The sequence below is a fragment of the Lepidochelys kempii genome, chromosome 11 (assembly GCF_965140285.1).
Source record: "Lepidochelys kempii isolate rLepKem1 chromosome 11, rLepKem1.hap1, whole genome shotgun sequence".
Lineage (NCBI taxonomy): Eukaryota > Metazoa > Chordata > Testudines > Cheloniidae > Lepidochelys > Lepidochelys kempii.
Genome location: NC_136390.1, coordinates 46,048,906 through 46,071,740, shown reverse-complemented (window position 1 = coordinate 46,071,740; position 22,835 = coordinate 46,048,906). Strand labels below are relative to the sequence as shown.

At 41.8% G+C, this 22,835-nt stretch overlaps 2 protein-coding genes across 8 annotated transcripts in view; one reads left to right on the top strand and one right to left on the bottom strand.

Annotated features, from left to right (window-relative positions):
• Positions 1–22,520, top strand: part of CWC22 (CWC22 spliceosome associated protein) — a 58,228-nt gene extending 35,708 nt beyond the window's left edge. For 4 of the 5 annotated variants that reach the window (XM_078847982.1, XM_073306043.2, XM_073306044.2 and 1 more), the window contains exons 15-20: positions 14,580–14,657; positions 15,996–16,148; positions 16,474–16,601; positions 17,535–17,636; positions 17,736–17,932; positions 21,641–22,520. In XM_078847982.1, the coding sequence (XP_078704108.1) occupies positions 14,580–14,657; positions 15,996–16,148; positions 16,474–16,601; positions 17,535–17,636; positions 17,736–17,932; positions 21,641–22,233 (1,251 nt within the window). In that variant the 3' untranslated portion in view covers positions 22,234–22,520. Of the gene's footprint in view, positions 1–14,579; positions 14,658–15,995; positions 16,149–16,473; positions 16,606–17,534; positions 17,637–17,735; positions 17,933–21,640 lie in introns of those variants that run through there. The other variant, XM_073306045.2, reaches the window with a different exon arrangement.
• The window catches only part of LOC144929126 (uncharacterized), a 273,209-nt gene that overhangs the window by 217,598 nt on the left and 32,776 nt on the right, over positions 1–22,835 (bottom strand). The window contains exon 2 of one of the 3 annotated variants that reach the window (XR_013634420.1): positions 741–860. The exons of the other annotated variants lie outside the window; for them this stretch is intronic. The gene's annotated coding sequence lies outside the window, so the exon portion shown is untranslated. The remainder of the gene's footprint in view (positions 1–740; positions 861–22,835) is intronic. 3 annotated transcript variants of the gene reach the window in all.

Here is a 22,835-nt window from a genome sequence, read left to right as displayed (position 1 = left end):
GGAACCAACTCAGACAGTAGACGGCTCATAAAAAGAGCAGAGGTTACAAACGCTGCCAGAGCCACCAACCTCTGATCTCTACCCGTCGGGCTCCATCCACAACAGGCAGGGTGGCAAGTGGGCATTTTGAGGGTGCACCAGAGGGCAACCTACCAGACTGTACCTTGGATCCGTTTTCCCTATGTTTCTCCAACCACCTTTCTCTTTTTCCTCCCTGCATGGACCACAATAACTTTGGACAGTTAGGTGTGTCCTCCACACAATGGCCCGGGGCTATACCCTCCAGTTTCTTTCTACCCTCCCCACTTCCCTATCTCTCTTCAGGGACCCTTCTCACAAAAGTCTCCTCACACAGGAGGTGAAGGGCCTGCTGCAGCTGGGAGTGGTGGAAGAAGTTCCTTACAGGAACAAGGGGTTCTATTCCCAGTACTTTCTAATCCCAAAGGCCAAGGGCGGACTAAGACCCATCCTGGACCTGTGAGACCTCAACAAATACCTAAAGAAGTTAAAGTTCTGCATGGTGTCCCTGGCCTCCATTATCCCCTCCCTGAATCAGGGAGCCTGGTATGCCACCCTCGACTTGAAGGACATATACTTTCGTATAGCGATCTTCCAAGGACACAGATGCTTCTTATTCTTCACAATGGGATCCAACCACTACCAGTTTGCGGTCCTCCCTTTTGGCCTAAGCAACAACACTGAGGGTGTTTACTAAGTGCATGACAGTAGTGGCAGCTTACCTCAGGCTTTGGGGTATTCAGATCTACCCATATCTTGACGACTTGCTGGCCAAAGGTCGCTCCAGGTCCCAACTCCAAAGGGACTTCACAGTGCAACAGGTCATGTGCCGGTCCCTGGGCCTGTTGGTGACCAACAAGAAATCTATGTTAGTTCTGGTGCAGAAGATAGAGTTCATTGGAGCAGTGCTCGACTCCACCTGTGCCAGAGCTTTCCTGCAACAGGAGAGGTTCCAGACGATGGTGGACATCATACCATGTTCCTTCTAACTATGGCCCGGGTATGTCTGCGTTTGCTGGGCCACATGGCAACATGTACATATGTCGTCCGCCATGCAAGGCTCAGGATGTGACCCTTGCTGCTGTGGCTGGCAATAGTCTGTTCCCAGTCCAGAAATCACCTGGACAAAGTTGTTACCATCCCGCCAGGGATACTTAACTCCCTGCAATGGTGGACTGACCCCAAGGCTCTCCTGGAAGGAGTTCCACTCGGTTGAACTGATATTGGATGCTTTAGACATCGGCTGGGGAGCGCATCTAGGTGAGACACAGACCCAAGGTACGTGGTCTCCGGAGGAGATGACATTGCACATAAACGTCAAGGAGCTCAGAGCAGTATGTTTGGCCTGTGGGATCTTCCTACCGCATCTGTCAGGCAAGGTGGTGAGAGTGTTGATGGACAATACGGCCTCGATGTTCTACATCAACAGGCAAGGGGGAGCACGCTCATCAGCTCTGTGTCAAGAGGCTCTCCGATTGTGTGATTCCTGCATCAAGCAATCCACTGAAGACCTGTCACCTCCCCAGTGTCAGGAACACGCTGGCAGAGTGCCTCCGCATGTCCTTTTTCTCTCCACGAGTGGTCACTGCATCCGGAGGTAGCCTGATTGCTCTTCCAGAAGATCTGGGCAAGGACTGACTCTCTCTCTCTCTCTCTCTCTCTCTCTCTCTCTCTCTCTCTCTCTCACGCTTTCCTCCTGTCATGGTCAGGGGGGTCTGATGAATGCATTCCTGACAATCCCACTCATCAAGAGAGACAAGTCCCAAGTTATCACGATCGCCTCAATGTGGCCGTGCCAGCATTGGTTCGGCATACTGGTGGAGACTGCTCCCGGGCTCCTTCCCAACCGACTAGATCTGATTTTGCAAGATCACAGGAGCCTCTTACACCCCAGCCTCACCTCCCTCCACCTCATGGCTTGGATGTTGCGTGGCTGAACCCGGAGGAGCGGACCTGCTCTTAATGAGGTCCAGCAAGTCGTCCTGGAAAGCAGGAAGCCTTCCGCTAGAGCAACCCACCTGGCCAAGTGGACGAGGTTCTCCGACTGGGTGTCTGAGCATAGCATCTCTCTGTCGTGCTCTTCCTTACAATCTTAGATTACCTTCTTCATCTTAAGAACCAGGGGCTGACCCTCTCTTCCATCAGGATGCACCTTGCAGCCATCTCTGCTTTCCACCCGCCAATCCAAGGTCAGACGGTGTTCTCGCACAACATGTCGGTCAGATTCCTGAAAGGCCTCGAGAGACTCTTCCCGCCAGTCCAGGCTCCTGTCCCACAGTGGGACCTTAACTTAGTTCTTTCTAGGCTCATGGGCCTGCCCTTTGAGCCTATGGTCTCCTGCTCCCTTTCCCACCTGTCATGAAAGGTCACTTTCCTTGTGGTGGTAGCATTAGCTAAACGAGTGTCGGAGATTAAAGCCCTGACATTGGAGCCACTGTATACAGTGTTCTACGAGAACAAAGTTCAATTGTGACCCCATCTGGCATTTCTGCCAAAAGTAGTGTTTTCCTTCCATGTCAACCAGCATCTTCCTCATGGTGTTTTGTCCCAAGCTGCACAGTGAGTAAAGGAGGCTACATGCCCTGGAAGTCAGACATGCCCTGGCATTTTAGCTGGAGCATATCAAGCCCTTCCACAGGTTGACCCAGCTCTTCTTCGCGACAGCGGACAGGATGAAGGGCCTTCCAGTGTCCACAGAGTATTTCCAACTGGATCACCTCCTGCATCCGGGACCTGTTACGAGCTGGCACAGGTCCCACTGCCGCCGATTGTGAGGGCCCATTTGACCAGAGCTCAGGTGTCCTCGGCAGCCTTCCTGGCGCACATTCCCATCCAGGACATTTGCAGAGCCACGACGTGGTCTTTGGTTCACACGTTCACAGTACATTACGCCCTCATGCAGCAGGCCATTGGATGACTCTGGGTTCGGCGGAGCCATGTTGCAATCTACACATCCTTGAACTCCTACCCTTCTCCATTGGTACTGCTTGGGAGTCACCTAATACGGAATGGACATGAGCAAGCACTTGAAAAAGAAAAGACAGTTACCTGTTCTGTAACTGGTGTTTGAGATGTGTTGCTTATGTCCATTCCATGACTTGCCCTCCTTCCCCACTGTCAGAGTTTTGGCAAGAAGGAACTGAGGGTGGGGGGAGCTGGCGGCGCCCCTTATACCGCAGCATGTGCCCGCCACTCCAGAGGGCGCCAGAGCCAGTCCTCTACGGCAGTGCTACTCAAAGTGGTTCTCCCGTGGACCGGTGCCAGTCCGCAAGCCATCAGCTGCCGATCTGCACACACATTGGGAAATAAATTGCTGGTCCCCCACATCAGATATCCATAGAGCAGTGCTTCTCAAGCTGCCACTGAGGGAAACACTTCTGGCACCGGTGCATGTGGCGAGTACACACACCTAATACGGAATGGACATGAGCAACACATCTCGAAGAACACCAGTTACAGAACAGGTAACTGTCTTTTTCTTCTCTTTAGCCCCAGTTGTCTTTTTCTGGTTGGTTTTTCTATAGCAAGGGTTCTCAGCAGCCTTTTTCTTTCTGAGTGCACTCGCACTCCCTATATGGTATAAAAACTTCACAGCCCACAGCAGCTGTTTTTCTGCATATCCAGTAAATTAAAAGCCAGAGCCGGTGTTAGGGGGTAGCATGCAGGGCAATTGCTCAGGGCCCTGCAAAACTAAGTTGCTCAGGCTTTAGCTTCAGCCCTGTGCAGTGGGGCTTGAGCTATGGCTTTCTGCCCTGGGCCCTAGCCTGTCTAACGCCAGCCCTACTCTCTGACTTATGTTGGTGGCCCCCCTGAAACTTGCTCGTGGACCCCTAGCTAAGAACCGCTGTTCTGTAGGATAGAGGTAGAAATGGAGCAGGCATTTTGGAGAGTGCACCTTTTTTTGAGTCTTCTAACTTATCTTTCAACCACCCACACACAGGGACACTTCCAAGTGGAGTGACCTTTCCATGATACAAAATCACATCTGGAGCTAAAGGTCTTCATAAAAAATAAGTGATTCACTTCACTTGTGGGACTCGAGAACTCTGTAATACTTTTGAAATAGTTACATCATGATTGGAAAGGTATCATTAAAACATTGATGACAGTCATTTTTGCATGCAATTTGTGCATTAAGTATGTAAAACCCTTGGAGCTATCTGGTATATAAATTGTCTATAAAAATTAAAATTCACTGGCTTTTTAAAGCAAATGATGGACTTAAAGTCCAGACTGTTGGTGTCATAGGCATTATCAGAAGTGTTCTGAGCAGAGAAACTAGTGAAGTAACCTTTAAAGCTATAATTGAAGTTAAAATTGCAATGTGAACTTGTCACATCTCTCTAAAAATTAATTAAATCATTTCAAAGTTTGTTAATTTTTAATCTAGAAGACAGTTACTCTAGACCTAACCTCAACTTGTTTTGATAACACTAGCAAGAATGTCTTTGTGGGTAAATCTATTTTCATGCATGTGGTTATTCAAGATACTCTCCTAGAAATCATTGTAATATTTAATTAAAATGTTAAAATATTTAATTACTGTAAACCACAAGGGATATCAATGTTGTAATTGCATTTAATATGAGGAAAAAGTAATTGGTTTTGCAAGTCGTGCTGACTTTATTAGCAGTGGCATCAGCACTTTGCCCTGTTTTATTGTTTGAAAACTGATTACAGCATTACTGTAAAACGGGAGGGTAATATAAAAAAGTTAATATGCATTTTAATATATCAAGCTAACACAATGCGACTAAGTTGAAAAGAATGGCCTTAAACAGATTTGTAAGTTAACTTTTTTGGCACAGTATTTGCTGAATGTTACTTGTTTAACACTGAATAGATTATGCCTTTATTATTTTTATTTTATTTATTTTTGTTAGCTTGTTTTGTGTATTTGAGCTGTTTAATGGGAAAAAATGTTTCTTTTAGGATTTCATGATAGAAGGATTGGTACAAATGGGAGTACATTACAACAGATTTAATATAAGACTTACCATATTTAAAGTATAAATGTGTTTAGACTTTTTTTTAATTGCAGTGGCATTAAATATATTGATTCTCTATTGATTGCGGGAAATTTGTTGTTGTGACTTCTCAGTTTTGAGAAAATAACTATAAATGTGTGTGTTCTGTTTTTCCTAAGATTTCTAATTAGTCTAAAGAGACAAACGTATTTAAACTAATTGCTAAAGAGGTCTAATTGCTGACAGTCTAATTAATTGTTACTTTTTAGCGTGCAATGTCTTTTTTTGTTTTAACAAGTCTGACAAGTCCTCTTATTAAAATGCTATGAAATGATCAAAACAGCTAGACAGATCCTTCATAACAAGATTTAGATCAGACATCTGCAAAAATCTACAAAGTTGGCGTCTTAAACATAATGTATTTTGGAACTACCATCATTTTTGTTGTTGTTAATGGACTAAATCTTATGGGGAAAATAAAATATGTTAATTAAATTGAATGAAGTACAGTGTTAAATGCACTGTCCATTTATATGAAAATGTTTGCTTCTGTTGTCTTAATATTAATTATTCTTTACAAATGGTTTTTAAGTTGCTGCCACAGGGCAGATTGTGGACCCGCTTACACAATTGTGCAAGGGAGTAAGGAGGTGTAAGGTGCCCCCATATCCCTGTATGACAGCTACCCAGATAGCAATGCAGAGAGAAAAGAAGCTATATCCCATTTCCCCATCTCACTTCTGCACAAGTGTATCCTCCCCAGTGGAGCAGAGGGAAACTGGAAAGCAGATTGTGACTCAGGCTGTCTATACTACCACTTCTGTCAGTATAATTTGTCACTCAGGGGCGCTTATGTCAGCTCAACATAAATGACGCTGACATAAGCGCCTGTGTGGACAGCGCTACGTCTACGGCAGAGCTTCTCCCACCAACATAACTACTGCTGCTCATTGGGGGTGGACTAATTATGTTTGCATAAAGCAGCTACACTAGAGATCTTAGAGTTGCGCCGCTGAAAGCTCTCTAGGGTAGACATAGTCTCAGAGTCATGATCTCCTGGTCTGCTCCAAGGAGCAATGCAACAAGGCGCTCCCCTTGTTAGGGCTTGTGGCAAATCCATGTGTCATTAATATAAAGGGAAGGGTAACCACCTTTCTGTATACAGTGCTATAAATTCCCTCCTGGCCAGAGGCAACATCCTGTTACCTGTAAAGGATTAAGAAGCTCAGCTAACCTGGCTGGTACCTGACCCAAAGGACCAATAAGGGGACAAGATACTTTCAGATCTTGGGCGGGGGGGGGTGAATGCTTTTGTTTGTGCTCTTTGTTTACGTAGTTGTTCTGTTCTGGGTCTGAGAGAGGCCAAACAGAAATCCATTTTCTCCAACCCATCCTAATCCAAGTCTCCAATATTGCAACCAGTATAGATAAGCCAGGCAAGGCGGATTAGTTTATCTTTTGTTTTATGTGAATTTTCCCTATGTTAAGAGGGAGGTTTATTCCTGTTTTCTGTAACTTTAAGGTTTTGCCCACAGGGGGATCCTCTGTGTTTTGAATCTGAATACCCTGTAAAGTATTTTCCATCCTGATTTTTCAGAGATGATTTTTACCTTTTTTTTTTTTTTTTTTTTTTTTTTAAATAAAATCCTTCTTTTAAGAACCTGACTGATTTTTCCATTGTTCCAAGATCCAGGGGTTTCGGTCTTTGATGGTTTTGTAACCAATTGGTTAGGATATTATTCTCAAGCCTCCCCAGGAAAAGGGGTGTGTAGGGCTTGGGGGTATATTTAGGGGGAAGACGTCTCCAAGTGGTCTCTTTCCCTGTTCTTTGTTTTAAACACTTGGTGGTGGCAGCATACTGTTCAAGGACAAGGCAAAGTTTGTACTTCGGGGAAGTTTTTAACCTAAGGTGGTAAGAATAAGCTTAGGGGGTCTTTCATGCAGGTCCCCACATCTGTACCCTAGAGTTCAGAGTGGGGAAGGAACCCTGACACCACGATTGAGCCTTATTGTTTTATACAGCTTTCCTTGGTGTACAGTAATTAAAATGTACAAAAATTTCTGATTTGGGGTGAGGGAAGTCCAGATAAAAAATGGTATGTTTCAAAGTGATTTTATCTGTAAGGTAACTTAACTTACTCTTGTCAATCAGTTATTCTTCTAAATTATTTTACTTGTAAAATTCTTCAAAAACTCCATCTTTTAGTGATGCCAGAAAGTTCTCTACATAGCAGAATAGAATGTGCATAAAAATATCTAAACTGGAACTGTCAAGTAAAGTGTCGTTTTAAAAAAAAGCCTTATACTATATTTTGACAGTTAAACATAAAAGAATTAGAGAAACAAATGTACTTTTCAACATTTATGTGGTCTCTTTTTAATTTTAATGAACTAGCCCAGATCTTATATTTGGGTTTCTGGCATTGAGAAGAAACTTAACCCAAAAAAAACCCAAAAAATGAATCTATTTTAATTGTTGGGTTTTTCTTAGTTCTTTTTGTTTTATGTTCCTATTGGGCTTTACTAAAACCTAAATTTGGTATCTGAATTACTCAACAGTCCCTTAATTGTAATACAAGAAGGGAATAATTTTAGCCATTATTTGGATTAGATTTTTGTGGTTTAGAGTGGACATGAATGTGAATGAGAGAGTAATTTAGGCCCCAATCCTGTAGAGATTTTGGCATAGTCTACATTTGAAAGTTACAGCAGCATCAGTCAGGGTTGTGAAAAAAACATGTCCCTGACTGACATAGCTGTGCTGATATGAATGCTCCTCCCCCCCAAAAAAACTGGCCTGTCTCCCAAGATTTGAGAGAGTGTTGGGTCATCCTTCAGAATAGGTTGTAGATCCTTCATAATGCGTTGGAGGGGTTTTAGTTGGGGGCTGAAGGTGATGGCTAGTGGCATTCTGTTATTTTCTTTGTTAGGCTTGTCCTGTAGTAGGTGACTTCTGGGAACTCTTCTGGCTCTGTCCTTACTTTGTCCTTACCCATAACTATTTTACATTTGGGGACAATGTATACCGTCAAATCAGCGGCACTGCTATGGGTACCCACATGGCCCCACAGTATGCCAACATTTTTATGGCTGACTTAGAACAACGCTTCCTCAGCTCTTGTCCCCTAATGCCCCTACTTTACTTGTGCTATATTGATGACGTCTTCATCATCTGGACCCATGGAAAAGAAGCCCTTGAGGAATTCCACCATGATTTCAACAATTTCCATCCCACCATCAACCTCAGCCTGGTCCAGTCCACACAAGAGATCCACTTCCTGGACACTACAGTGCTAATAAACGATGGTCACATAAACACCACCCTATACTGGAAACCTACTGATGGCTATTCCCCCCTACATGCCTCCAGCTTTCACCCTGACCACACCACACGATCCATTGTCTACAGCCAAGCTCTGCGATACAACCGCATTTGCTCCAACCCCTCAGACAGAGACAAACACCTACAAGATCTCTATCAAGCATTCTTACAACTACAATACCCACCTGCAGAAGTGAAGAAACAGATTGATAGAGCCAGAAGAGTTCCCAGAAGTCACCTACTACAGGCCAGGCCGAACAAAGAAAATAACAGAACGCCACTAGCCGTCACCTTCAGCCCCCAACAAAAACCCCTCCAACGCATTATTAAGGATCTACAACCTATCCTGAAGGATGACCCAACACTCTCACAAATCTTGGGAGACAGGCCAGTCCTTGCCTACAGACAGCCCCCCAACCTGAAGCAAATACTCACCAGCAACCACATACCACACAACAGAACCACTAACCCAGGAACCTATCCTTGCAACAAAGCCCGTTGCCAACTGTGCCCACATATCTATTCAGGGGACACCATCACAGGGCCTAATAACAGCAGCCACACTATCAGAGGCTCGTTCACCTGCACATCCACCAATGTGATATATGCCATCATGTGCCAGCAATGCCCCTCTGCTATGTACATTGGTCAAACTGGACAGTCTCTACGTAAAAGAATAAATGGACACCAATCAGATGTCAAGAATTATAACATTCATAAACCAGTTGGAGAACACTTCAATCTCTCTGGTCACGCGATTACAGACTTGAAAATTGCGATATTACAACAAAAAAACTTCAAAACCAGACTCCAGCGAGAGACTGTTGAAATGGAATTCATTTGCAAATTGGATACAATTAACCTAGGCTTGAATAGAGACTGGGAGTGGCTAAGTCATTATGCAAGGTAACCTATTTCCCCTTGTTCCCCCCCCCCCCCCCGACGTTCTTGTTAAACCCTGGATTTGTGCTGGAAATGGCCCACCTTGATTATCATACACATTGTAAGGAGAGTGAGGGAGAGAAAACCTTTTGTAGTGGTAAACACCCATTTTTTCATGGTCTGTGTGTATAAAAACATCTTCTGTATTTTCCACAGTATGCATCCAATGAAGTGAGCTGTAGCTCACGAAAGCTTATGCTTAAATAAATTGGTTAGTCTCTAAGGTGCCACAAGTACTCCTTCTCTTTTTGTGAATACAGACTAACACGGATGTTATTCTGAAATCTTCCTACACTGGCAGAAAAACCCCTTTTGTCAGCTAGGCTGCATCTACATTATGAGGTTATGCAAGCATAACTATGCTGGTGTAGTCTGTAGTGTAAATGTACCCATTCACACATGCTTAATGTTGCACACATGACTAGTCTTCGGGTATGTCTACACTACGAAATTAGGTCGAATTTATAGAAGTCGGTTTTTTTGAAATCGGTTTTATATATTCGAGTGTGTGTGTCCCCACAGAAAATGCTCTAAGTGCATTAAGTGCATTAACTCGGCGGAGCGCTTCCACAGTACCGAGGCAAGCGTCGACTTCCGGAGCGTTGCACTGTGGGTAGCTATCCCACAGTTCCCGCAGTCTCCGCTGCCCATTGGAATTCTGGGTTGATATCCCAATGCCTGATGGGGCTAAAACATTGTCGCGGGTGGTTCTGGGTACATATCGTCAGGACCCCGTTCCAACCTTCCCTCCCCCCGTGAAAGCAAGGGCAGACAATCATTTCGCGCCTTTTTTGTCTGCTGCCAGCCAAAGATGTAAAGGATAGATGGAGTGGGTCAGAACAAGAAATAGATCAGATTTGTTTTGTACTCACTTTCCTCCTCCCCTGTCTAGATCACACTGCAGTCAGTCACAGAGAAGGCGCAGCGAGGTTAATCTAGCCATGTATCAATCAGAGGCCAGGCTAACCTCCTTGTTCCAATAACAACGATAACTTTGGTGCACCATTTCTTATTGGAACCCTCCGTGCAGTCCTGCCTGAAATACTCCTTGATGTACAGGCACACCCTTTGTTGATTTTAGCTCCCTGAAGCCAACCCTGTAAGCCGTGTCGTCAGTCGCCCCTCCCTCCGTCAGAGCAACGGCAGACAATCGTTCCGCGCCTTTTTTCTGTGCGGACACCATACCAAGGCAAGCATGGAGGCCGCTGAGCTCATTTTGGCAATTAGGAGCACATCAACCACCACACGCATTATCCAGCAGTATATGCAGCACCAGAACATAGCAACGCGATACCGGGCGAGGAGGCGACGTCAGCGCGGTCCCGTGAGCGATCAGGACATGGACACAGATTTCTCTGAAAGCATGGGCCCTGCCAATGCATGCATCATGGTGCTAATGGGGCAGGTTCATGCTGTGGAACGCCGATTCTGGGCTCGGGAAACAAGCACAGACTGGTGGGACCGCATAGTGTTGCAGGTCTGGGACGATTCCCAGTGGCTGCGAAACTTTCGCATGCGTAAGGGCACTTTCATGGAACTTTGTGACTTGCTTTCCCCTGCCCTGAAGCGCATGAATACCAGGATGAGAGCAGCCCTCACAGTTGAGAAGCGAGTGGCGATAGCCCTGTGGAAGCTTGCAACGCCAGACAGCTACCGGTCAATTGGGAATCAATTTGGAGTGGGCAAATCTACTGTGGGGGCTGCTGTGATGCAAGTAGCTCACGCAATCAAAGATCTGCTGATACCAAGGGTAGTGACCCTGGGAAATGTGCAGGTCATAGTGGATGGCTTTGCTGCAATGGGATTCCCTAACTGTGGTGGGGCTATAGACGGAACCCATATCCCTATCTTGGCACCAGAGCACCAAGCCGGCGAGTACATAAACCGCAAGAGGTACTTTTCGATAGTGCTGCAAGCTCTGGTGGATCACAAGGGACGTTTCACCAACATCAACGTGGGATGGCCGGGAAAGGTGCATGATGCTCGCATCTTCAGGAACTCTGGTCTGTTTCAAAAGCTGCAGGAAGGGACTTTCTTCCCAGACCAGAAAATAACTCTTGGGGATGTTGAAATGCCTATATGTATCCTTGGGGACCCAGCCTACCCCTTAATGCCATGGCTCATGAAGCCGTACACAGGCAGCCTGGACAGTGGTCAGGAGCTGTTCAACTACAGGCTGAGCAAGTGCAGAATGGTGGTAGAATGTGCATTTGGACGTTTAAAGGCGCGCTGGCGCAGTTTACTGACTCGCTTAGACCTCAGCGAAACCAATATTCCCATTGTTATTACTGCTTGCTGTGTGCTCCACAATATCTGTGAGAGTAAGGGGGAGACGTTTATGGCGGGGTGGGAGGCTGAGGCAAATCGCCTAGCTGCTGGTTACGCGCAGCCAGACACCAGGGCGGTTAGAAGAGCTCAGGAGGGCGCGGTACGCATCAGAGAAGCTTTGAAAACCAGTTTCATGACTGGCCAGGCTACAGTGTGAAAGTTCTGTTTGTTTCTCCTTGATGAAACCCCCCGCCCCTTGGTTCACTCTACTTCCCTGTAAGCTAACCACCCTCCCCTCCTCCCTTTAATCACCGCTTGCAGAGGCAATAAAGTCATTGCTGCTTCACAGTCATGCATTCGTTATTCATTCATCACACAAATAGGGAGATGACTACCAAGGTATCCCAGGAGGGGTGGTGGAGGAAGGAAGGAAGGAAAATGCCACACAGGACTTTAAAAGTTTACAACTTTAAAATTTATTGAATGACAGCCTTCTTTTTTTTGGGCAATCCTCTGTTGTGGAGTGGCTGGTTGGCCGGAGGCCCCCCCACCGCGTTCTTGGGCGTCTGGGTGTGGAGGCTATGGAACTTGGGGAGGAGGGCGGTTGGTTACAGAGGGGCAGCAGTGGCAGTCTGTGCTCCAGCTGCCTTTGCTGCAGCTCAACCATACACTGGAGCATTCTGGTTTGGTCCTGCAGCAGCCTCAGCATTGAATCCTGCCTCCTCTCATCACGCTGCTGCCACATTTGAGCTTCAGCCCTGTCTTCAGCCCACCACTTACTCTCTTCAGCCCTCCACCTCTCCTCCCGGTCATTTTGTGCTTTCCTGCACTCTGACATTATTTGCCTCCACGCATTCGTCTGTGCTCTGTCAGTGTGGGAGGACAGCATGAGCTCGGAGAACATTTCATCGCGAGTGCGTTTTTTTTTCTTTCTAAGCTTCACTAGCCTCTGGGAAGGAGAAGATCCTGTGATCATTGAAACACATGCAGCTGGTGGAGAAAAAAAAAGGGACAGCGGTATTTAAAAAGACACATTTTATAAAACAGTCGCTACACTCTTTCAGGGTAAACCTTGCTGTTAACATTACATACATAGCACATGTGCTTTCGTTACAAGGTCGCATTTTGCCTCCTCCCACCGCGTGACTACCCCCTCAACCTTCCCCCCTCCCTGTGGCTAACAGCGGGGAATATTTCTGTTCAGCCACAGGCAAACAGCCCAGCAGGAATGGGCTATACTGAGTGTCCCTGAAGAAAAGCACCCTATTTCAACCAGGTGACCATGAATTATATCTCACTCTCCTGAGGATAACACAGAGAGAGAGAGAACGGATTTTGGTTGAATGCCAGCAAACATACACTGCAATGCTTTGTTCTACAGTGATTCCCGAGTATGTGTTACTGGCCTGGGGTGATAAAGTGTCCTACCATGAAGGACGAAATAAGGCTGCCCTCCCCAGAAACCTTTTGCAAAGGCTTTAGGACTACATCTAGGAGAACCGCAAATGCCAGGGCAAAGTAATCCTTTCACATGCTTGCTTTTAAACCATGTATAGCATTTTAAAAGGTACACTCACCAGAGGTCCCTTCTCCGCCTGCTGGGTCCAGGAGGCAGCCTTGGGTGGGTTCGGGGGGTACTGGCTCCAGGTCTAGGGTGAGAAACAGTTCCTGGCTGTCAGGAAAACCGGTTTCTCCGCTTGCTTGCTGTGAGCTATCTACAACCTCCTCCTCCTCCTCATCTTCTTCGTCCCCAAAACCTGCTTCCGTATTGCCTCCATCTCCATTGAAGGAGTCAAACAACACGGCTGGGGTAGTGGTGGCTGAACCCCCTAAAATGGCATGCAGCTCATCATAGAAGCGGCATGTTTGGGGCTCTGACCCAGAGCGGCTGTTCGCCTCTCTGGTTTTCTGGTAGGCTTGCCTCAGCTCCTTCAGTTTCACGCGGCACTGCTTCGGGTCCCTGTTATGGCCTCTGTCCTTCATGCCCTGGGAGATTTTCACAAAGGTTTTGGCATTTCGAAAACTGGAACGGAGTTCTGATAGCACGGATTCCTCTCCCCAAACAGCGATCAGATCCCGTACCTCCCGTTCGGTCCATGCTGGAGCTCTTTTGCGATTCTGGGACTCCATCATGGTCACCTGTGCTGATGAGCTCTGCATGGTCACCTGCAGCTTGCCACGCTGGCCAAACAGGAAATGAGATTCAAAAGTTCGCGGTTCTTTTCCTGTCTACCTGGCCAGTGCATCTGAGTTGAGAGCGCTGTCCAGAGCGGTCAGAATGGAGCACTCTGGGATAGCTCCCGGAGGCCAATACCATCGAATTGTGTCCACAGTACCCCAAATTCGAGCTGGGAACGTCGATTTAAGCGCTAATCCACTTGTCAGGGGTGGAGTAAGGAAATCGATTTTAAGAGCCCTTTAAGTCGAAATAAAGGGCTTCACTGTGTGGACGGGTGCAGGTTTAAATCGATTTAACGTTGCTAAATTCGACCTAAAGTCCTAGTGTAGACCAGGGCTTAAAGAAGTCACTACTCACAAATGTATAAGTCTCTTTGTAAAATCAACACCTTAAGTTCTGATCTTGAGACCACAGAGCATTCTCAACTGCCATTTACTCAAGGAATTTCATATTTACGCTTGGCTTTATCATTCACTTTCTAAGACCCTTTTCTTATTGCATAAAGGTATCAGTGTTTTAAAAGTCGTTTCCCTTTTTACAGCCCATTGTCTTTTTAATCTTGCAGTTATATCATAATGTTGAATTTGTGATGACATTTCTTTAGTAAGACTACAGGATTATAACTTCCCTGCAGATCTGGGCAGGTGGAGAAATTTGGATAGAGAAGGTTAATAGCTAAGCCCCAAATACCTTCCAAAATAGTGGAAATTCAGAAAACTACTGAAATTGACCCCTCTGACCTTTCTTTAGAAAAAAATTAAGTGCTTGTTTCAAAGATGGCGTCCATGCGAAAATCATTCTTTAATATTTTTGCGTTTATGGAGTGGATTTCTACTACTACAGAGAATTTATGTAGAGGAATTTTTGTGTTATCTTAAAACAGAAAGAACTCTGCAACATGATCCTTGACTGCTGTGCTCAACAAAGAACATATGAGAAATTCTTTGGTTTACTGGCAGGGGTGAGTTCCACTTTCAGACTTCAAATTTTACAGCAAGAAACATAATTTATATAATATGGCAGTAAAAGTTTTCATATAAGCATCTGATATTTTACGATAAATAAGTCAATTACGTGTGGCTCTTTCGTTCTGAAGTTGGTTATATGAGCTGAGGTGGTTGGATTATCCATTAGATGGTAATAAGCATTCACAGTAAATGCAGAATGGGAGCACACTTTTTCCCTGTTTTTTTTAAATATTCCTATCTTGTAGAAGGATGGTCAGTGGCCAATGGATAGCACTAACAGTAACGGAACTACATAAGTGCAAAGTACTATGCTTTGTTATAAATAATTTTCTTGCAGCAGGAAAGATAGTATTTTGGAGTTCTCCGTTGTTTCTCCACTTCGTTAAGGTTGCTTAGTTAGTTTATTTAGCAAATTAGGATGACTTGGCTCATTCCTGCACCATTCTCTCACTAAAAGAAACAAATCTGGTTTTCTTCTTCTGTGTGTGTGTGTGTGTGTAAAATTGGTTATAACTTTTGTTACAATTATTTATTAAGTAGCAGTTTTCCTTTTACTCCATCTGTAATCTCAGTATAGCTGACTCTAATAAAGTTTACATAAGTAAAACTTTTGATGTCCTTACCAAGGTTACTTACAATTACAGAAGTTTCATTAATTTCTAGACAATCAGATTTTTAGAAAATGTTACTGCTGATGTAGCTGTGCACAAAGGACCATATTTCCTTTTTCTATTACTCACCTAGTACTAACAGTTACCTTATAATTTGCTAGTAACCGGTTATAAGAAAGCACTTGGTTCCATAATAATCCTGGATGTTGAAATTTACTGAATAAATTTATCGTACTTTATTACAGATTGCCGTGAAAAATATTTCAATATCCAGGATTATTACGGAACAAAGTGTGTTCTTTATATTTCTTGGAATTGCTGTTTCTGCCTGAAATGTCTTGACACTAACTATGCTCCCTTCTATTTCTCTAGTTTCAAATAAACTTGCAATGATGTAATTAAAAATATTATGTCCTGTGGTATTGTATTAAGGGGTCCCACCAGGTGAGACTACTAGATGACAGATGTTGCAAGGTAGAAGAAATTACCTTATCTAGTAACATGTCAAAATTGATAATTATTGTTTCATAATGCAAGATGGGTTTCCTCCGAGAAACTGCTGGAGGTAATAAATTGATCTTTATATTCCATTTAAAGGTATTTTTTCCTTTCCTTTTAAAAGGAAAGACTTCTATATAAATGCTTAGTTCTAAATATATTTTTGTTTAATGTTCTTTTTTTATTTAATCTGGTTGTTTTAACTGTACAATGTTGTTTCAGCGTTTCTGCATGTTAAAAAAAGAATACATGGAATCCTTTGAAGCTATTTTCAAAGAACAGTATGATACTATCCACCGTTTGGAAACAAACAAATTGAGAAATGTAGCCAAGATGTTTGCTCATCTTCTGTACACAGATTCACTTCCCTGGAGTGTAAGTAGAAAAGGGCTTTGTCCTAGCTTCTTTCTTCAGTAGCTAGTCTGTAGTTCTCAGAAATAAATTACAATATATCATGCTTGGTGTCAGGGATGCCTTTTTTTAAGTCTTGTTTTTTAAAGCCTGAGACTTAAACTACTAAGACTCTGATTAAAAAAAAAAATCAAAATGTGTTATTTTAATTAACATTCTTACAAACTATATTGTTATAGTGTTGGGGTGAAAGATGCTATTCTATATTCGGGCCAAAGGTTGAGCTTGACCTTCTAAAAATAGAACTGGGTGTGTATATTTAAAATCTGTTTTTTCTTAACATTTTCAGGTCCTTGAATGTATAATATTGAGTGAAGAAACTACTACATCATCCAGTAGAATTTTCGTCAAAATATTCTTCCAGGAACTTAGTGAATATATGGGACTTCCTAATCTTAATGCAAGATTAAAGGATGAGTAAGTTGAAATTTTACTCTGAGCATTGTCCTTTGAATTCTTTCACCCTGTAAGAGTACATACAGACTCTCCATTTTCAAGTGAAAATTTCTAAGTGAAAATACATAACAAACTATGGCCCCGATTGATGTCCGTGTACGCGCTCTGACTAGTCAGTTAAACATGCATAAATATTTGAAGGATCAGGACCTGTATTTTCTTGGTTTTGTTCCACTACTGTTTCAACTTGAATAGTAACTTCTCTAGCTGAAGGACATTTATTTGTATACATCAGCATCATTCCTGAAGGATGTGGGGCAGGATAGTCTTTTTTTTTTTTTTTTTTGGCAGCGCCTGAAAGACCTCAAAAATATTAACTTTGTATTTTTATAAGATTAATTGCTTTATTTTAAGCACAACAAAAGTAATACATTCTCGTGTGTGTGTGTGTGTGTTCCAGTACTTACACAACAGTGAGGATCCTTCCAATTGTTCAGGTTATTTCTTGAGGATCTGAGGCTTACTCCTTTTCAGGAGCTATTCTCCTGTATGATGGTAAATTAAACAAGCACTCAAAACTCATTGAAGCCCAAACTTTGACCTACCTTAGGGCCCAATTCAATGGAATTTCTAAATGGAGAGCTGCTACAGAATCAGGCTCTTAAATTTGTCATCATCTGACAGGAAAAGGCTGTCCTTTTTTTTTTTTTTTTTTTAATAAAACCACCACAGGCTTATGAAGAAATTTTAAAATTCTGCTAAAGGAACACTTACTTTGCTGGACCCACAAAAGCATTGCTTTTTTCATCCATTGCAGTGTCTGCAAAAAACAATGGTGAACAAAGACTATTTTTGTCCTGTGGGATTCCTATGATGTATTTTTCAAAAAATGCATGTAGAAATTAAGAATAGTTTGCTGCGTGAGGTTTAACGTCTATGTTTTGTTTTTATCAGAACACTGCAACCTTTTTTTGAAGGATTATTGCCTCGGGACAACCCAAGAAACACTCGATTTGCCATCAATTTTTTCACTTCCATTGGTCTTGGAGGACTAACGTAAGAAATTGTTGTTTTTTTTGGTCTTAATCCTGATTTGACATTGCTTGACTTTCTGTTTAAGGATTGAGATTGTTTTGTTTTTTTGTTGCTAATTAGGGATGAATTACGGGAACATCTGAAAAATGCACCAAAGATGATCATGACACAGAAACAAGATGTTGAGTCATCAGATAGCTCATCATCTTCCTCAGAGTCTGACTCCTCAGATTCCAATCCTGACAGCAGTAATAGTAGCTCAGGATCATCTAGTGGCCGTGACTCCTCTTCTAGCAGTGGCCATAGCAGTGTCTCAGGTATTAAACATCTATCATTTAACTCATTCTCTCTTTACTGTGCGCACTTATATACTTACCATGAGGAAATAGTTATAGTTGATATTTAATTATTTATTGCTAAATCTGTACTTTAAAAATTCCTATCTGTAAGTTTGATAAAATTCTGGAAATCTTAAAAGAAAAGAAATTGCTCCTGTTTCCAGAGAGTGAGGTTTTTGAGAAGCATATTATATTGGAGGCTGTTTCCTTAAACTGATGGGTCCATTGCATAAAGTTAATATCCCAATTTAATCTAAGACTTCCTGATACTTGTTTATAAATAATGGCCTAGCACCAGTGTCTCTTTCGCAGGATTATCAGTGAACTGTAAAGGTTAACACACCTGTTTTTTTTATTATTATCTTTTTAGTACAGGCCTGTCTCACGGCTCTTCTTGATCTGTCCATTGGATTCCAATCCTCTCTCTTTTTTTTTTTTTTTTGGCTTCCTTCCTTGTAACCACAGTTGTGCTATTTCATGTGTCAGATAAGGGATTGCTGAGTTCTCTTCAATTCATTTAGCTTCTTATGCAGGTCTAGGTTTCTGAATCCACTTCCCATTCCTATTGCTCAGAAGCAGTATGGTGCGCTGTTATAATAACCCAGGCTCCTGTCCCTTGAGAATTCTCCAAGAAAGATGAAACTTTTGCCGACAATTTGTTATGCGAGAATTTCATGCATTATAATTAGTATTTTTAATAAGATCATCTTGCTGATGTAAAATCTGCTATTTGACATGAAGTATAATAAACATTGTTAATCTAAAATATATCTGCTATTCTAAATTAGAGCATTTTGTCTTATAGTGTGGTGGGAGAGCAGATGATAGCACAGCATGAACTTCTGTAGTTAGGAAGCTTGCTGATTCAAAGTTAATTTGATTTATTATGATTTTAGCAGCAAAAAAATTATTAATAAAAAGTACACAAGCAATATGAATTACACATGCATTAGAAATGCATTTCTGTTTTATGTTGCAAGCTTACTTTACAAAGTCTGAACTGATCGTGTATCGTTATAAAGCTATTGCATTAATGATGACAAAACTCTAGTGGAGGGCACAGTTTAACCGGGTCAGAGAGGCGTAAGTTCACAAAGAGCCAGATGGCTTCTGCATAGACAGCTGCAGCTTGGCTGAGCTGCTTGATAGGAACCAGAGAGGTAAGTCCTTAGTGAAAAACCAACTGATTCTGCAGTCTGTCAATGTGAGCATGCTTTTTTTGTAAAAGGACACTCTCTTCTACTATTTTGTCCTTTTTCCAAAAACAGATTAATATATGCATTTTGATAATCTCTGCAGTATGCTTTGATTTATGTACGCTAGAAGCAGGAATGTGGCAAAAATAATTACAGTGTTAACTATAATAATTCTGTGAGATAATCAGATTTCATTTTTGTAACTTTGTATTCCCTAGTGGTTTAAACTTCACAGTTTTGCTAGAAAGCAAAGGCTAATTGTTGGTTGTATCTCAGGTTGTTCACAGTTTTGCATCTTTCCATAGACTATAATGAGGACTTCCTAGTAGTATTCTGAAAAGCATTTCCCAGAGGACTGTATTTGTCAACTCTCTTACCAGCGTAGTACTGGTCCAGCAATTAAACCTGGCACATAAATGTTACTAGGTAAAAGTCTCTTGCTAAGGAACAATCTAAGAATTTGTGATTCCTGTGCTGATGGAAACTCTGTGCATATGTAGTGGGATGTGGGCCAGGAATTAAAGAAATGCCATGTTTCTTACAACAGAAAGGAAGTGAACCAGATTTAAAAACATTTATTCTGGAAAGGGTGTTTTTGTTCTTCAGGTACATTTCCAGGGTGAACTTTAAAAGAAAATTGCTTCAGCAATATGTTCTGAACATCGAAACGGAACAGAAAGAGGGCACTGAGCACATAACGAATAGTGAACTTGTCTTTTACTGTGTCCCCCAATATCTTCCCCTGCCAGCTCAGCTATGACTCCGTATTGTCTGTAGGAGCATGAAGCTTGCTTATAGTCAAATAAGTCAGTTATTTTTTTATCCATTAAACTACTTTACAAAGTCTCTCTTATTTTTTACATTCCAGTAGAGCTATAATAATGAAAAAGAAACTATTTAAAAAAATACAACATATTGTAAAATATGACTTAAGTGACTCCCTATGGGCTGGTTTTAAACATGTCATTAGAGAAGCACCAGCAACCTCTCTCTCCACATCAGAGGTTAGGCAACTGCTGTAAAATTCAGTTATTTGATCTAAAATAAAATGTATTAGTGTCTCCTTGGTAGCGGTGATGCTTTCAAAAGACAATTAAGCAGAGCTAGAGCTGGCCAGTGTGACATCGCAATGCTTAGAGTAAAAAGAAACAAAGGTTGTTTTTTTTTAGTTGTATTCTTTATAGTGCTTTTTACTCTAGGGGATGTTCAGCAAATATTGTTGATGTAATGTTTGTATTTTATTTGCAGCTCATCCTTTAAGCCCTTCTTTTAGTGACCAGTCAACATAATGACACTATCCATGTTTTTGGAAAAGTCCACCATGTCTGTTCATTCCATCGAATACTAAATAGGTTCTGTATTGACAGATATTAGTAGGTTGGCTAAATAAAACTTGTTCCACAATGGAGAGAGACTCTAGTCTGTTTGGAAATCTAGATGTTATTTAAAGCTTAGCTTCTCTGTGAGGTAAATGTAGAACTTGGAAAACTATTTTTTGGGTGGGATGGAGAGAAAAAAAACGACCCCTTCTAAGTTAGCAACATAATTTACTTCTTTAGCTGTATTGTCTTTGCTGTCCTTAAGGAATTGTAGCACAAATAAAAACTTTTTTAGTGACTGTTAAGGTTGCACAGGACATACCTCACCCAAAATCTTAAAAGCATGAAAATAAGGGGAATGTCTCCAGCATTCCTTGCCACCCTCACATTGTCTCCAGTGCTGTCAATAACACACTTCAAGCACTCTATAAGGTTTTTACTTCCATCTGCAACAGATACTAAAAGTGCTCTTTTAGTATCTAAAACAATGCTGAGGTTGCTGGTAAGGTTGTGTTAGAGTGAGCATTTCATGAAGCTGGAATATGTATTTCTTTTTGTTATCTGTTGGAGATGCAAGTGGAAGCCTTATGTTGATAGAGTGTGGTATTGACAGCATGTAGGCAATATAAAATGGGAAGGAATGCAGAAGACTCCCTTTATTTCCAAGCTTTTAAAATTGTGGGTGGATGCAGTGTATCCAGATGCAACCTTATTGTCACTAAATGAAGTTGTTGTTTTTGTATTAATATAACAAGTGGACGTATAGGCCAGCAACGAAACCTAGAAAATGAGGAATAAAATGTGGGGAAATCTTGGGACTGATAGCCAGTTTACCAAATTTCTTTTTCTGTGGGTTTCCTTTAGAGAATTTCTTTATTTGTTTTAAACAAAAAACCTGTTTTAGACTGCCATTTAAAGATAAGTCCCTTCTCTTAAATTAATAGAGCATGGGCAGATTTCCCCAGCATGTTTTGGAGACTCACACGAGGGAAAGAAATATAAAACTCTAAGCTCATTATTTTGAACCCTGTGGCAAGATAAGCATTTAAGAATATAAAATTTGGCAAAACATTTCGCCCAGAACTTTCTATATAATATAATATAATTATGCATAATTAATGACACTGAATAAATTAAAAAATAGTTAACTCTCATGTATGCTGTACTTTCAGATGCTGCTAAAGTAAAAAGGAAGAAGATGCAAAAGAAAAATAAAGCATTGGATAAAGTTGCCAGGAAAAAACAAGGGAGTAAAAAGAAACTAATTGAAAAGAAAATAGAAAGGAGCGAGCAGGAAGGTAGATATGATGTTGAGAGAGATTCAGAAAGAAATGCTGACAGAAATTTGAGAGATCCAAATAGGAGAGATGATCTATCTAAATATCCCTATGACAGAGATGATGCCACTGACAGGAACAGTTATCGGAGTGGAAAGGACTGGTATTATGAAAGAAATATGGATTTAGAAAACAAACACAGTAATTCCAAAAAGAAGAAAGCAGAGAGAAGAACTTCTTTTTCTGATAATGAAAAGGACAAACACTGGAGTAAAGACAATGTACATCAGAGCAGGAGAAAAAGGTCAAAATCTAGAGAAAGAAACCGTAATAATTCAAGTCCCAGAGAGGAAGAGGAGCAGGAGAATAGATATCGGAATGGTGCAGAGAAACGCCCAGAGAAGTATAGCAGATATTCTGACCAATCTAGAGAATCCAGGAAAAATGAGGACAGACGAAGGGAGAATTCTCCACATAGGCGAAAATAACTCTATGCCACTGAGTTTGAAATAAATGATTTTCTGTGCAGCTAAAACTGTATTTTTAACTCCCTATTACTGAACTTTCTTTTAAAAAAGGAGCTTTTGTACAAAGTGCAGGTTTGTATTTGTAAAGTTTATTGGCCTTCTTACGGTTTTCAGTACTGAATCTTGTAGAATCACTGTATGTGAAGAACCCTTCTGTTAAATTTCTTCCTTGGAAGAGCATTTTCATTTGAGAGAGAGGAAAAACAGAAGCTTGCTTATATTTTGTGAATAAAATAGTTAAGATCTCACTGAAATGAATGTTTTTATCAGCTTAACTTCAGATGTTTTGTAAATATTGTGTTTTAGTTTGGTTTAGTAGTTGACGAGCAGTCAGATTACTGTACAGAGGTGAGAAATTTCATATTCCCATATATATATATATTAAAAAAAAAACAAATGGACACCCTGAATAGTTTATGCTCTTAAAATGAAAACAGACACAACAAATTAAGGAGTCTCAAGTATTTGCATATTACCATTCGGTATAAAAACATAACACTTTCAAAAAGCTGAGCTGAAATACTGTAAAATGTTATGCTATGAGTACAGTTTAAAATGTCAAC